Source organism: Rhagoletis zephyria, unplaced genomic scaffold, assembly GCF_001687245.7.
Source record: "Rhagoletis zephyria isolate East Lansing unplaced genomic scaffold, Rhagoletis_zephyria_1.1 Rzeph_scaffold_00837, whole genome shotgun sequence".
NCBI lineage: Eukaryota > Metazoa > Arthropoda > Insecta > Diptera > Tephritidae > Rhagoletis > Rhagoletis zephyria.
The window spans coordinates 32,832-48,539 of NW_016157921.1; the positions used below are offsets into that span (position 1 = coordinate 32,832).

At 33.0% G+C, this 15,708-nt stretch overlaps 1 protein-coding gene across 1 annotated transcript in view; it reads left to right on the forward strand.

The window, feature by feature from the left end:
• The first annotated feature begins 4,670 nt into the window (after nucleotides 1–4,670).
• Nucleotides 4,671–15,708, forward strand: part of LOC108361756 (protein unc-13 homolog A-like) — a 100,922-nt gene continuing 89,884 nt past the window's right edge. Inside the window, exons 1-2 of the mRNA XM_017614493.1 lie at nucleotides 4,671–4,697; nucleotides 7,870–8,001. Coding sequence (XP_017469982.1) covers nucleotides 4,686–4,697; nucleotides 7,870–8,001 — 144 coding nt within the window. The 5' untranslated portion in view covers nucleotides 4,671–4,685. The remainder of the gene's footprint in view (nucleotides 4,698–7,869; nucleotides 8,002–15,708) is intronic.

Genomic DNA, 15,708 nt, shown 5'->3' on the forward strand with positions numbered 1-15,708 from the left:
GATTTTTTTCTCTAACTACATATATTTATGTATATATGTACTTTACTTTAAACAATCAATTCTTGTAAATATGTATGTATATTAGACTGCATCACCAAAAAAAGTTGCGGTTTTTCCACCGGGATTACAAAATTTATTATATCTTAAGACGTCCACCAAAATATTTCCGAAAAATATTAAGATTTAAGTGAGCTGGACCGATTTGAAAATGCCTCCAAAAATGGAGTTTTTTATGAATAAAAATAGTTTCTTAAAGAACTTTTTGAAAACAGTCCCCTCCGATGACAAAACAGATTAAGCTTAAAAAAACTGCATAAAAATATTTAAAAATCTTCTCAACGGAATCGTAAGAATGAGATTTTTGATGCTGTTTTTTTACTTTTTTCAAAGATTGATTTACGAAAAACTTGAATAACTGGGCCAAAACTATTCTGATTAGACTTATGGGATCTCAGTAGAAAGGTATTTTCACACTGTTTTTATTTCTGTCAAAAAATGTAATTCGGGTCCCAATTTTTTATTTTTTCAAAAACCAACACATCTTAATTCAACTTTGAATGACTATCGGTCATCGTACCTTTCTCTTTCATCCTTTGAATGAAATTGTTAGCAAAGAAATAAAAAGGGTGAAAAAATACCTTTCCAATGATACCTCACAAGTCTAAATCGGAAGAGAAAAGGCTCAGTTATTCAAGTTTTTCTTATACCAATCTTAGAAAAAAGTTAAAAAACAGCATCAAATAATTCATCATTACGATTCCGTTAAATTTTCTTTAATTTTTTTTAAATGTTTTTATGCAAATTTTGTAAGCTTAAACCGTTTTGTCAATTGAGGGGATTTAAAAAAAAAAAAACTTTAAGAAACTATTTTTATTCATACAAAACTCCATTTTAAGAAGTATTTTCAAATCGGTCCAGCTCACGTAAATCTTAATATTTTTCCGAAATATTTTGGTGGACGTCTTAAAATATATTAGATTTTATAATTCCAATGGACAAATAGCACCGATTATTTTTTTTGTATGGGGAGTGATGCAGTCTAATGTATATATATCCAAAGGTTTCTAGGAAACGACTCTAACGATTTTAATGGAATTTTGTATTCAGATAATGTTTTTAATTTTAAGGGTATCTGGAGATATTTGTACAAAGTTGCCACGTATTCGAAATTACTTATAATTATTAATTCTAAGAAGGCACAAAAGATTCACTAAAAAATTAAAGTTAGAAGACATTTCAAATAAAACAAACTACTATATACTATAGTAGTAAAGTTCGATGAGTGTATGAAATTTCTGCGTGTTAGATAAGGTGCAAATTATTTCAATAAACCTCAACATAATGGTTACTCCGTATAGTGTTTTTTAATCATATGTTATTTTGATTTAATTTGGTTTTTTAAGCAGGTAGCAATCCTACTAAATGTAATTGAAAATTAAGCCCTTTCAAAGCCGTTTTGGTTGATACCCTTAGCGTAGTAATTCATTGAAATTAATTGAATTACATTTTTGGACAGGTGGCAAACCACCTCATGTTCCATATCCATATTGTTAAAATGAATTGAAACTATCATATACATTGAATTAAATTTTTAAGCAAGTGGCAGCCCTGTTAAAAATAGTTTCAAACTATAACCTTATTAAACTTTTCAGTCTGACACCAATATGGCTATACATATTTCAGTGACCTTATTCCCTTGAATTAAAGTTGAATTTAATTTTTAAGCAGATGGTAATCCTCCCACATGTTGTTTAGAAATAAAGCCTTTTCAAAAACATCTCGCTTGATACCTATATTGTAGTATTCATTTAATTTAATTGCATTTGATTTTTTAGCAGGTGGCAGCCCTTTTTATGTTCTAACCTAGAATAAACCTTCTCCGCGGCGATATGAATTCGTAGGTATCAATGTTTCCACAATCGGACCTCGATATCATGGAGTCTATCGATGTCAAACTTCAAGCAACTTTATTTTCGTTGTTTTGGTCGAATACTTGGACATCCTCCTACCTTATTTACTTGACTTTAAACATTTACAGTTCTAAATATTGAAACGCGTCGTTTCTAAAAATTTTGAGTTAAAATTTTCATGAAAATAATTTTGGCCGCCTAAATCGGTCAAATAACCCTATGTGCGTCGTCGCTCTACTATTTAGGCGAAAATTCGCCGTTCGCCGGTGTTTCAAAGGTTATACTCCAAATTTGTTATAGTTTAATATAACTCCATATATTTGTGTAAACGGAGACATAAAATACCAATGACACACATACATACATACTAGAGGGCTGCCTGAATGCATTCAAAATGGCTTTTGAGTTATTCATATACAAAACGAATGAATGGCTTTGGCTTAAAATTTTTTTGAATTTGAGTGAGTAGCTGTTCTGGTATTTGTGTCGACATTACACTATTCAAACAAAGTGAATGGCAAAAGCTTTGCAGTACTGGGAAATTTAAAGAACATTGCGGACAAAGGCGAGTATCTCAACTAAACCCTGACGTATTTTTTTAATTCATAGCTCTACATACCTGTATACTAAATAGCCGGACAAGACGTTTTTCTAAATAAAAAATAAAAAAAATAAAATTTTCCGTATACTATGCAATATACCTCTGCAATTTTGTAAGATAAACTAAAAATGTATACATCGTTGCAAGCTGTAATTACTTAAGAAGTAAACGTCTTGGCTGTCCGCCAAACCGGTCTATAGCTTTATCAATAATCTCAAATTGGTTCTCTGATGCAAACATTCGATGTACACTTAGAAGACACAAACGTAAAGACAAAGTAATAAACAAATAATTATTAGTTTACCGTTCAATCCATTTTCGCTCATTGTCGACTACAGCGGGGTTTTTACCCTTCTTAAATGGCATTACTCTGAAGTTAGCGAGAATAACTTGAAACAGAACCGGATGATCCACATATTCACTTTTTTAATTATTAAAATTTACAAGTTATTTTGTTAGCATTGAGTGTATGATGTTATATATAGTATATACATAGGAATAATCTTGAAAGTTAGGGGTAGGGTTCCAAATTATCGAGCTAGCATTTCCTGTTACTACCTGGCTACGCCCATGTATATTAATATTATATGGTCTTCTAGAAATGCCAGGGCATGAATCTCGTAAGTTTGAAACTATAGTCGTTCAAACGATACTGACAAAAGATGTCGTCAAAACACTGATTTATGTATTTTTTATGTGTTACTGTTACGTGAAGCAAAATTTAAATCGAGTTGACTATATCGCACAAACAATTTTTTTTTTCATGAAGCAAGACCATCTCAACACGATATGGGTCCAGGCGATTGCCATCATACGTGATTCATGTTACCGCATAACTTTGGGCCACGTCAACCGATTTTGATAATTCTTTTTGCCTCGGAAAGGTAGTGTCTCAGAGGTGGTCCCATACTAAATAATGGTTCAGATCCGATCATTGGATCATGAAATATATATAGATATAGTTTTTTTGCTAAAAATTACTTGTTGACACTTATTTTCGTGTCAAGATATTAGAAAGAATTTAGCCCCTCGCTGACGGCGCATAATTAGCATTATTGGAAAAATATCAGCGAAATTTTGTTACTGAATAAATTTTATTTCCTATGACACTAATTTATTCATATTCAAAACTAATTTTTTTTTTTAATTTTTGCCCATGGTCATGCTGTTGTATAGCTACGGTGACCATATTTATGAGAGCCGAATACGGGACAAAAATAATTTTGCAAATTCTTTCCACCACAGCTTACAGATCTGAAAGCCTCCTTCAATGAACCTAGATGTATTAGCCCTGAAACAGTATCCTTTTAGTAAAATCAAAAATTTGTAGGATAATTTTCTCGAGATTTTTACCCCGAAAAATTTGTTTAAAAAATTCGTTAAATTTTAGTATAATAAAGCGCAATATTAAGTCGCTAAGGCTTGCCATTAGTTTTTGGCAATTTTTGTTTTTGTTGACGGTGTTGCGTATTTTTTCGTACAGAGTAAGTGAAATATTGCAGAATTAATTTTTATAGTTTTTTGGCACAAAGTTGGTAATTTGATATTATATGATTTTTGTTAGGAAAAGAGCTTTACTTTCATAAATAATAAATTTTAAATAAGCTAAGGGAAATATCCAAAACTTACTAAAATGTCGAGTGCTAATTTTTATTTTAGTCACTGTATGTTATCCTCGATTCGAATCACAGGCATTCAGATTAGAAAATAATAACTGTTTATGGAGAAAATTACGATCACATACCAACATCACTTAAAACTCGTTCATAGACATGCCATTTTAATGAGCTCTTAAGTGGGCGAAATACCAAATACGGGACATTAAAAGAAATACAGAACATTTAGCGTCCCGTATAAAATAAATAAATTAACAGGACAATGGGTAAAAAAAGAGGACTGTCCCGTATAATACAGGACGGATGGTCACCGTATGTATAGCAGGCATTGCCCCTTTAGCAGTCTTGATTTTGTTGTTCTTATTCAGGGTATCCACATTCCGGTGCATATGGTCTAGTATTTGCATATTTCGATGTATTTGCAAATTCACTACAATAAAATGCAAACGGTTGCTATGCAGCAAAAATAAAATGTAAAAGATGCAACTGGCAGACCATATTAACCTCCGTATCGATAACAGGAAATCCGCATTTCTTCTATCGTTCAATCTACACATCATGCAATACTGGGTAAGTTTCCACACCCTGTCTGACAGGCAATCCATGAGAATATCGTGTGAACCTTTGATTTACTGAAGGAGAATTGACACGCCCATCCCTAGCTAGTTACCTTTATCACCTTTGCGTCCTGGTACCCAATATAAGCAGTGTTGCCATTTTTGCCGTTTTCCGGCTAGATTTAGCCGGTTACGATAGCAAACAGCCGGAGAAAATTCGGTTTAGTCGGCAGCCGACTTGTTAGCCGTTTTGCAAAAAAATAGCCGGTTTTAGCCGATTTTGCTATTTGCTATTCGCCTTATTTTATTAAAATTAAAATATACAAGTTTTTATTTTTACAAATTTAGTGATCCAAAATCTATTAGAAATGCCTAAAATTTTTTCTAACCCGAAAAGTCTGCAGATAGTGAGCCGATTTCAATGTTTTTTTTGTTTTAAGCGAGTGACCCAATTACATATAAACTGCCATTTTAGCTGATTAGAAAGTTAAAAATTTTGCTGAAATTTTGAAGAGTTTTCATAATTTTTACACAAAGTCTAAAATCTGGATGTAGTATATGGTTTTTGTTAAGTAATGAGCTACATATTCGTAAAAAATAATAAACATTAAATAAACTAAAGAAAAATAGGCGAAACTTGCTTCAATTTTTGTTAAGAATGTCTTAAATTTAAGTGTGAAGTTTTACGCGCAACACTTAGAATATAAAAGAGCAGACATTTCGATGTGGAGCAAAACTCTCTGGGTTGACAATACCTGTGAAGAATTGCGTCATGGTGCAAATATACTTTATTTTTGTTATCATTGTTATTTCCGAGTTGGTGGCCTTCAGCCGCCCTAGAAGAAATAACCTCATCAGTCCAACTCAACGTAGATAACCCAAAATCATTGTACAAATAACCGAACCGTACCCAAACTGTCTTACTTATGCATTTTTCTATAAACAAAAATTTTATAAAATGAAACTGCAATAGTTTTCATCTTATGGGGATAATTCTTGTCACAAATACATAGTTTCGTGCTTATATTTATGTATAAATATTTCTTAGCAGCACCACATCTTTATCAGAAAATTCCGAGAATCCAAAAATTGGTACTGTTACAAGTTGCAGGCCATCATTTTAACTCGACCTCCTTCCTGTTCCATGGATAACGGTACATCTTTTAGAGGTTAAAAAATATTTTGCGTCAGCAATTTGTCGTCGAACTGCACGTATTACGTACCCTATCCTCGGAAAAGCAAAGAACTTTATTTTCGAATCTTTACTCAGGTGAACCGAATTCTGACAGTTTGGAAACGCGCAACACTTTTAACATTTTCATCCAACTTCACTAACTTATTTTTTTTTACTTTTACAAGAATCAAAATTTTGTCTTCTAGTGAATCTGGTGGCATGATTTTAGTTAAATGTCATAAACTTGTTAAAAGTTCGGCAACAACAACGAATGTTAATATATCATGGCGTCTTTTCTCGAAATAATGTTGCTCTGTTTTCCTCAGGCCTTTCACGACTTTACGTGTTCATTTCTCAATATATTGCCCTCCGCCTAAGCAAAAGTGCCATACTTTTTGCTAATATACTCATTTTGCGGGACAAAAAGCAACCTACTGCAAATGTTACAATATTTATAAGAAGGCAAAATTGTTTAATAGAAAAGAAAATGCCATAAGTTTGTAATTTATCTCTGTTTTTATATTTAAGTAATACAAACATGAACATTTCCTTTGTTAAACAAAAATAAAGTGGTGTACAGCTTAGCTAGGAATAATCTTTGTTAACCAAAAAAAATTTAATGGATTTACTAATCTTTCTAATTGTAATTTATGTATTAAAAAAAAAGTTAATTCTAGTTGAAACATTTTAGCCGTTTTTAGCCGTTTTCTTGTCCAATCTAGCCGGTCACCCCAAAAAGTTCTGGCAACACTGAATATAAGTGAACGCCTTGTGACATGCCTCACCTAATTGCCTCTTTACAATCTATAACAGTTTTAGAGTAAGTAATACAAGCGATCAGTCAAGAACTAATTAATCTCCAATCTCATTCTTTGGGATCAGTCTAGAATAATAAATGCACAATTGTACCTATGGAGACTAATCCGGGTTCCATCTTTATAGAGATTATTCGTATTAGAGGTGATTATGTATGTATTGTTTATAAATCCTTATGAGACCACCGAAAAACATTACCTACAAATATCCTGAATTACCTTTCTTTATGCGCATACATATGTATATATGCAGATAACTCATATAATCTTATTACATTAAACGAGCAATTCTTGTATATATCTGTGCTCGTATGGAATAGTAGCTTATGTCCAAAGGCTGACTTTAGTATAATGCGGCATCCGCAGCATACGATTGCGTATGACTCACTGAGCCGAGCCGTTGAAGAAGTTTTTGAAAATAAACGTGCAAGAAATAGTTCCGATACTAGCAAATCAATATTTTTATTAAGTCTCGTCAAAAGATTCCCTGTCGTTTAAAGAATAAAGGGAATGCCGCATTATACTAACGCCAGCTTCCCGACATAAGCTACTAATCCATACGAACACAGATAAACAGTTTTAAAGATCCCTAATTCAAAAATATTTTTAATAGGGTTGCTACCTATTTTGAACCGCATATTTATTTAATTTTTTGTTTAGAAAAAGGGTAAAATATTACTATTCATGGGTACCGAGAAAAGGTTCTTAAACATGCTTTCCATATATACAATATGTTGTCCCTTAGGATAATAGTGTAAGGTTGCCACTTATTTTCGATTCTACATAATACATCTAAAACGTTGCAACATGGATATCAAATCCTTTCGTATTGTTGAGAACTTTGGCCAGAAAATATTTTCTGTCAGGGTTGCTACGCTTCTATGTAATACAAATATTTATTTTGTTTATTTCAATCGGCATGTTTTTTTATGTACACACAGTACATACACGCTCAGGACATGTACCATTCCTTTCAGCGTATTTCGGAATATGGTAGCCACCTAAATTTTGGAGTAAGATATCGAAATCAAATTTTTGTTTTTATTTCCAAAATATTTTTTTAAAGCTATCCAAATCTTTAAAACTTTAAAAAGTATATGCATTCCGGGCAAAGCTCGGTCAAGCTGGTACTTATGCATGATTATGGGACACATAACTTACTTACATTTATTAATATATTTTCATTTTCCGTACAGAATGGCAGTGGATCTGGAGATATTGGTATACGTGGCGGTGGACATCCTGGGGATAATCCATTCTATAGTAATATCGACAGTATGCCAGATATTAGACCACGCCGGAAATCCATACCTCTTGTGTCGGAACTTGTAAGTAGTAAAAGTTTACACGTTTATATATTCCATATTTAAATATATTTCGAACAACCTATGTATATAGGTCCGGTTGTTCAATGTCTGATTATCACTACCTCCCAGTTATACATCATTATCGACGTTTCCGACATGTGATCGATAACGCAGTCATCGTATTTAACCGGAGATTTTACCTCCGATTTATTTTAACCGGACATTGAACAAACCGCCCATAATATACTTGTTGAAATATTAATTTAATTTATTGCAATCTTTTTAATGCATACATACTTACTTCTATCAAGTTTTTTTTACAACATAATGGCAGCTTATGTACATACATACCTATATATATATACACACACGCATAAAATTTTTTTCGCCGCAAGAAATGAGTCCATAAACATGCAACCATACTTAGATGCTCAGTTCTGTTTGCCCCACCCCCGGTCGAACCCGTTTGCCAATAAAAAAAATTTTGTCCATTTTAGATGTCCAGATAGAGCGTTCCCAACATTGTAGTCTATATTTGCGCTTTCCAATAAACAACACTTTCCTCCATTTTAGAAGGCGTCAGGACCGGACGCAGTATTTCTCTTTCGGGGGTTTTATATAAAGTCATTCGTAAAAACCAAGAATATCATTTTTTTTATTTAGAGTAGGTATTCAGCATACTGTATTTAATTGTGGATATAATTTAGAAAAACCCAAAGAAAGGGCACATGCAATTTACCGAGGTATAGATAAAACTTCTTTTAACAATGAGTCAACATCAACATCCAGATTGCGATGAAAATTGAGAAAAGCTAGCCCATTGTGTTCCCGTTCCCTACCCATGCCTGCACATTAGCCTGCGCCTTAGGTGTATGGAGAAATTTTTTTGTTAACCTACCTTTGGTCATAAAAACGTGCCCTGCCAACGGAAAGACGTGCCTCGAAAGGCTCTAAAGTTCAGCATTTTCATGCATTTTTTTATAAAGTGGTAAAAATTTCCTCATAAAAAACCCTTATCGGGGGACAAAACTCCATCAAGTTCCATTAAAATATATTAAATTTCCCATTGACTTATAAGCAAAATATTGACCGCTTCGAGAAAAATTCCATGAATTTGCTGAACTTACGGGGCCTTTGACGCACGTCTTTCCGTTATCCGATTCTAAATATTTTTCGCAGGTCACGTTTTTATGACCAAATGAATCTTTCTGGGGGGAGTCTTGCTTTGTAGGACAAAGTTGCAAAATAAGGCGCAGGCTTCTCCACACGCACGATGATATTCATTGATTTATTTTGCAAACAAAAGGAAAAATTTCTGTAGAAAAACGGAAATCTGAATTTTTGCTCATTTTTTAATGGATAACACAGCCCAACAAAAATATAAAAAAATTTGGGTACGGCAAATGTTAAAGCTGTTTTTGATAGATTTTTTTCGGTCTAAGACACCCTGTACATAAGTACATACAGAGACTCAAACAACCGTTCATATATTGATTTGTTTTTAAATATTCGCAATGTTTTTCAAGTACAATTTTTTGATATTTTTTAATAAAAATATTGTAGTTATAACCAAAACCATATAGTTCACCTCCTGGTATAGCGTACTTCCAAGGACCTCCAAAGTAGCACATAGTCGTAAAATCGGCGGAATATAAGTTGATCGGTTTCCCGGGACAAACTAAATCGGTGAACGGAGCTTACATGAATTATGTGGTTAAAGGTCATAAATAGAATGACTAAATATTTGTGCATATCCTTTATAGGGGGTCGAAAAAGGATTGGAGCTATCTATTAAAGTCCTTCGCCGTCGGATTTCATCCAAATGCTCTCTTTCACTTAATTCTAATTAAACTTAATTAAAATATCAGCAGATCTTATAAATTGTGTACATCAGCTGAAAATAAATTAATCATCATTATTTTGATATCATTAGTTGTTTAATCGGTTATGTAGTTCATAAGATATTAATATTTAAAAATATCGAAAAATTTAACTTAACATCTTATATCTTCTTAATTTTTTACTTGCGCTAAATAATTTTGGTAAGGTTGAAATCAGCAAGAAGAATTCTATCGAGTTACTGTTTTGGTTTGTCTATAGCTAAAAGGTCGATATTCCAGACTTTTTTAGGGTATTCACAGTTTACTTTTAAAGTTAAAAGGTGGTAACTTTAACAAGATAACACACTGGAACTGTGAGCAAGCCTTCACACATGTGTTTCAAATTGTCAATAAAACAAATATGGTCAGATATACATTTAAAAATTTTTCAAATTGCGCCCACCTTATGTTTTTCTGCTTCACTTTCCATTTTTTCTTAGCGCGAATAATTAGCTGATCAGAGATGCCAGTTTAACACAAAACAAAAACATGAGACAAAGGCGAATAATTTTGCCCAAAAGTGTTATCTCTAATTAATATGGGAACCAACAACAAAGAAAGTTACCACATGATAAAATGTTTTAAAGTTACCAGGTGGAAAAATTAACACAGTAGATAATATAAGAAAACGGAATGTCAGTCACCTGCCACCGAAATTTGACGACAGTCTTTGACATGCACTGCGATGTCGACATTTGGTCAGTTTTTAAGATGCAATGAAAACGCATTAAAAAAAACGATACGAAGAAAAGTTACGTTACTTATTAGAACTATACGATGATATGAACGCTTGTTTGATTGAGTCAATGTATGTACATAAGAATTTGTAACTGCATATGTCATTTACAAAAATAAAAAATAACGAGAACAGTTCATGACACTGAAGTAAACGCAAGTAAAGGCCCAAACCAGAGTCGCCAGGTAATTGTTATGTTTCCCCCGAATTCGGCCAAGAAATTACTGATATTTTACAAAATTCAGCGGCATAATAAAGATTGCATATCTTTTTCTCATAAAAAAGTACAAATTAAAATTTTAATAATACTTAAAGATTTAAGACGGCTATTCATAAAAAAGGAGAGAACTGTTTCTGTTGTTTTGTGCGTCTATTTTAACGTTCGGCTGCAAAATTTTGTTGTACTAGAAAAAGTCAGATCGAACCAGCCCAATCATAATATTAAGTATAATATTTTTATAGTACCTAACAAAATGAGCGATACTAGTATGATTGTAAAAGTTTTACTTTTTAAGGGAGAAGAATATTGAGAATATTTCTCATGAGAAAAGAAATTCTCTCTCATCCCAACTTTCAAAACAGAGTATAAATATGAGCCATTCTTTTTTAAGTCGGACGGATTTCGTAAAAAAATATGTCATGTCTCCGATTCGCTTCACATGTTTTTTGTGGGTTCTATACATGAAATAAGCTAACACCTGTTCGAGGAATTTTTTTCTTCTTTTTTTTTCTTCGGAGATAGGATCTGTCAAAGTTTGCATTTTTTCGTGATTCTGACTAATCATGTACTTCTTCAAATCGTTATAACTCGGGTTCTGCCCATCGTAGAGACTGGCTTAACATTTCTGTATATAAGATGGTCAAGATTGCCCTAAAGCTAACTTAGCAATTAACAGTTGAACATTTTGAAGTTGATTTGCATAGTGAAGGCCAGTATATGTATTAAGGATTTAAAATTATACCATCGTAATGCTTGTTTAATTCTCTATAAAAAACGTGGTCCAAAAAAATGGGGGTTTTTCAAGAACTATTTTTAAAATATTTTTCTTTATGACAAGATGGTTTATTTTGTGCATCGGGTTTTTGCAAAAAGTAAAATTTGATTGCGGATTCAGATAGAACACCTCTCCAGATATAATATTTGTATGGCAAGATTTTTCTTTAAGGCGACAAACCCCAAGAAATGGGCGTGGCAATTGCAGGACTAAAATTAGCAAAACGCAGATTTTATTGAAGAATTCGGCAGAATATCGCTTCGTTAAGAATATTTGTTCCACAACTTTTTCAATTCATATAGGTATTCTGGCGAAATCCACAACAAAGTCTAAATTTTTGTACTTTGGTTTTAATATAGCCACGCTCATTTCTAGAATATTCTTTGGTTGAAAAAGTTGGGGAACAAAAGTTGTTAACGAAACGATGTTCTGCCGAAATCCGCAATAAAATCTGCGTTTGCGAACTTTAGTCCTAAAATTGCCACGCCCATTTTTAGGGGTTTCTCGCCTTAAAAAAAAATCTTGACGTACAAATATTATACCTGGATAGGTATTCTATCGGAATCTGCAATAAAATTTTAATTCTTGCAAAAACTCGATGTTTAACATCTTACTAAATATATCTCAACATAAGTTTTGGAAAACAAATTACAAAAAATTGTTGATTCTCACAAAATAAACCATCTCGTCATAAAGAAAAATATTTTAAAAATAACTCTTGATAACCCCAATTTTTTTGATAATTCTAAATCCCAGTAAGGTCTTCACTACGCAAATCTACTTCAAAAAGTTCAACTGTTAATAGCTAAGCTAGCTTTAGGACAATCTTGACCATCTTATATATGGAAATATTAAGGCCTTTGCTTAAGCTTTAAAATGACGCTAAGATGAAATCTCTAGGATGGGAAGAACCCGAGATATAACGATTTTAAGGAGTACATGATTAGTCAGAATCACGAAAAAATGCAAACATTGACAGATCATATCTCCAAAGAAAAAAGCGAAAAAAATTCCTCGAACACGTGTTAGCTTATTTCATGTATACATACAAAAAATTTTAAGCCAATCGAAAGTGCGACACCAAATTTGGTGTCCGATATAAAAAGGAATGTCTCATATAAGTACATACATACCAATTGCCGTAACAAGGATGCGGCAACAAATTCAAACGAATCTCAGTCCGCACCAACCTCCAATCCTTGCGTTAATTTCCTGACACTTTGGATTTTGCCTACACTAAGGGGAAAAAACAGTAAAATCAATCAATAACGTAGTTTATCTTAATATAAACGATAAAAAACAAAAATATATTTGCCCACTCAGTCAGAGCCAGACATATGTATAAATGTACTTCCAAATGTTGAATTTCCATCAACACCACATCGCGCCCCTGCAGTGAAAAGCCAAACCAGTTAGAAAAATACAAGTTCATTAGCTAGTATGTGCCCACCAGTTTCAAAGAACTCAAGCGATTTCATATACCGCCCACCTAGATCTAAAGTCAGCTAACTAAAAAATCAGAGTGGGATATATAACAGCTTGTGGGTCCTACAGATTCTACGCAAATGATGCAAAAACTGGTATAACAGCAGCTTTGTTTTCGTGTATATAATCTTGAAGAAAAAATCGATGCATTAATTAGAGGTAAGTCCTATGAATTGGTTTATGCAAAAAATCGTCTAAAATTTTTTTTTGAGTTGATCGCACTTTGGATCTAAGTGTGCGACATCTGCATACCAAGTTTCAATACTATACCATGAACACTTTCAGAGATATGCAATATGAAAAATTCGGTTTGTATGGGAGGTGCCACGCCGTCTTCACCTAGCGGTATGAAATATACTTCACGACCTATTCTCATACCTACCAAATATATACCAAAAATTCCGTACAAATCGGACGAACCGTTTCGGAGGAGTTCGACCATACACACCGTGACACGAGATTTTTATTTATTAGATATAATTTAAAAATTACAATAACTATCTAAATAAAAAAAAAATATATAAAAGAACCCCGCGCCTGCACTTGAACTTTTTTATGGCACAAGTATTTATATTTTTCAAATTTGTATCTATCTATTTAAATTGAAATTATTAGATATGTATATAAACTTACATTAATTTAACTTGAAAAATCTTAACCGCCTCCAAGCGGACTCGAACCTGCGATCTTGGATCCAGAACCACTGGTCTTCACGCGACGCCACAGCCGCCATTTGTAAGAAAAGAAAAAATTTTTTTTTTTGGCTTTGGCAATTCAAAGGCAGATGTCATTGAAAACTTAGGTTCTTCGGAATTGTTGAACTGGTAGGCCATCGCTTTAGCACATACTAGTTAATGAACTAGTATTTTTACTGACTGGTTTGGCTTTTCACTGCAGGGTATGCACACTTACATATACATACATACTCAGATGTGATCATTCAAATACGTGCGTGCTAAATTTTGATATGAAAATATTACTTTTAAATATAAAGTATTCATTTTTACTATGCATTATTTTCCACAGTATAGGGTGCCAGAAAGCTTGCTACGGCTCTGTAAATATCCATTCTCATTACCAGGGAACGGATTTTTAGGGCCTAAAGACCTATAAAAAAGGCAAAATAAAATAACGAAAAAGGCAGGAAAAGGCACTAGGTATTGCAAAAAAGGCAAAACAAAAAAAGCAAAATTAGGCACTAAAAGAAGACAGAAAATACGAAGAACAATCAAAAAATACATTTATTTTAGAAATGTTTATATTACAGGTAAAAAGAGAAAAACTATGAACTAGTTTCATTATATGTAAAATTTTTACTTTGAATCTTTGACTATTTTATCCGTTCGAGTTTCTAACTCATAGAACTTTAATCTGTATAGTTGTAGTAACATTGAACCACAAGATGCATTTTGAAGTTTTCTGGCAGCACTTTTATTCGATTTTCGCGAAGAAAAGCCTTGAATGTGCTAAATGTGCGCTCGACGTAAGGTAATACAAGTGGAACCCAATTTAAATATGGAACGTTTGAAACGTTCATATTATCAGGAATGAGGGCGTTTTCCTCGCCCTTTACAATTTTATCCACACCCCTTATTGTCTTCAAGCCTACGTTAGCTGAGAAAACGGCTTTGAATTTTTCCAACACCAATTTGGTAAGAGGTCCCTGCGCTTCTATAAGCCACATGGGCATGTGTATATTTTTTAATCTTAAAAAAAAAATTGTAAATGCTATAATCACTTTTTTAAAGGTAGAAAAGGCAAAAAAGGCAAATATCTTAAAAAAGGCAAAAAAAGGCAACATCAAATGTGTATATATAGAATCAGGTAAAGCTAAATCGTGGACATTCTTAATCGAATATACTCTCTCTCGTTAGCAGAAAAAAGGGCAATATCCATAAAATCCGTTCCCTGCTCATTACTAATGAGTCACTACTAATCAGACAGTGAGAATTCCTATTCTCATGAAAAATGTTTTCATCGTTTACGAGAACCTTTAAACAGAATTGGTCCTATCGAACAGAAGGTAATCGAAAAAATACAACTAAATACATATAAAACATTGCACTTTAATTTATTATCTGGGCTTGAGATAAACACACTCAGGGCTATCACTGAATCCATCGTAGAAAATCTACGAATTCGGATGCCTGCTACGAATACGAAAAAATTTCTATCACTGAAATATCGTTTCCAGCTTTGAATGCTGAACATTGAAGATTCAAAATTAGCTGGAAAGGAAACAATAGACATTTATGTATGTCATTTTCCTCACCCTGCCCCAGCAGTGGCAATGTCCGAGTCAGCAAAGCACTGGTCTGCCGTTTGAGAGATCCAAGACCTCGGGCAGTGGAACTTTTTTTACTTTTTTATTTTCCTTTTATTATTATTATTTTTTTAGCTTTAGATTTTATTCTTTTAAAAATAAAAATGCTTGTATATTTAATTTTTAATATTTTTATTGAGCTTTTGTACCACGATTGTTTATTAGGAAAAATTGAAAAAGCAACAAAGTCTAAGCGGTAGAAGTTATAGCAGCTATTTCGGAGATCACCACATCTCTTCATCAGCCTTCTTTTTTCTAGACTTCAGCAGGTATCGAACCTGCGAATTCGATGTACAAAGTCAGAAGCGT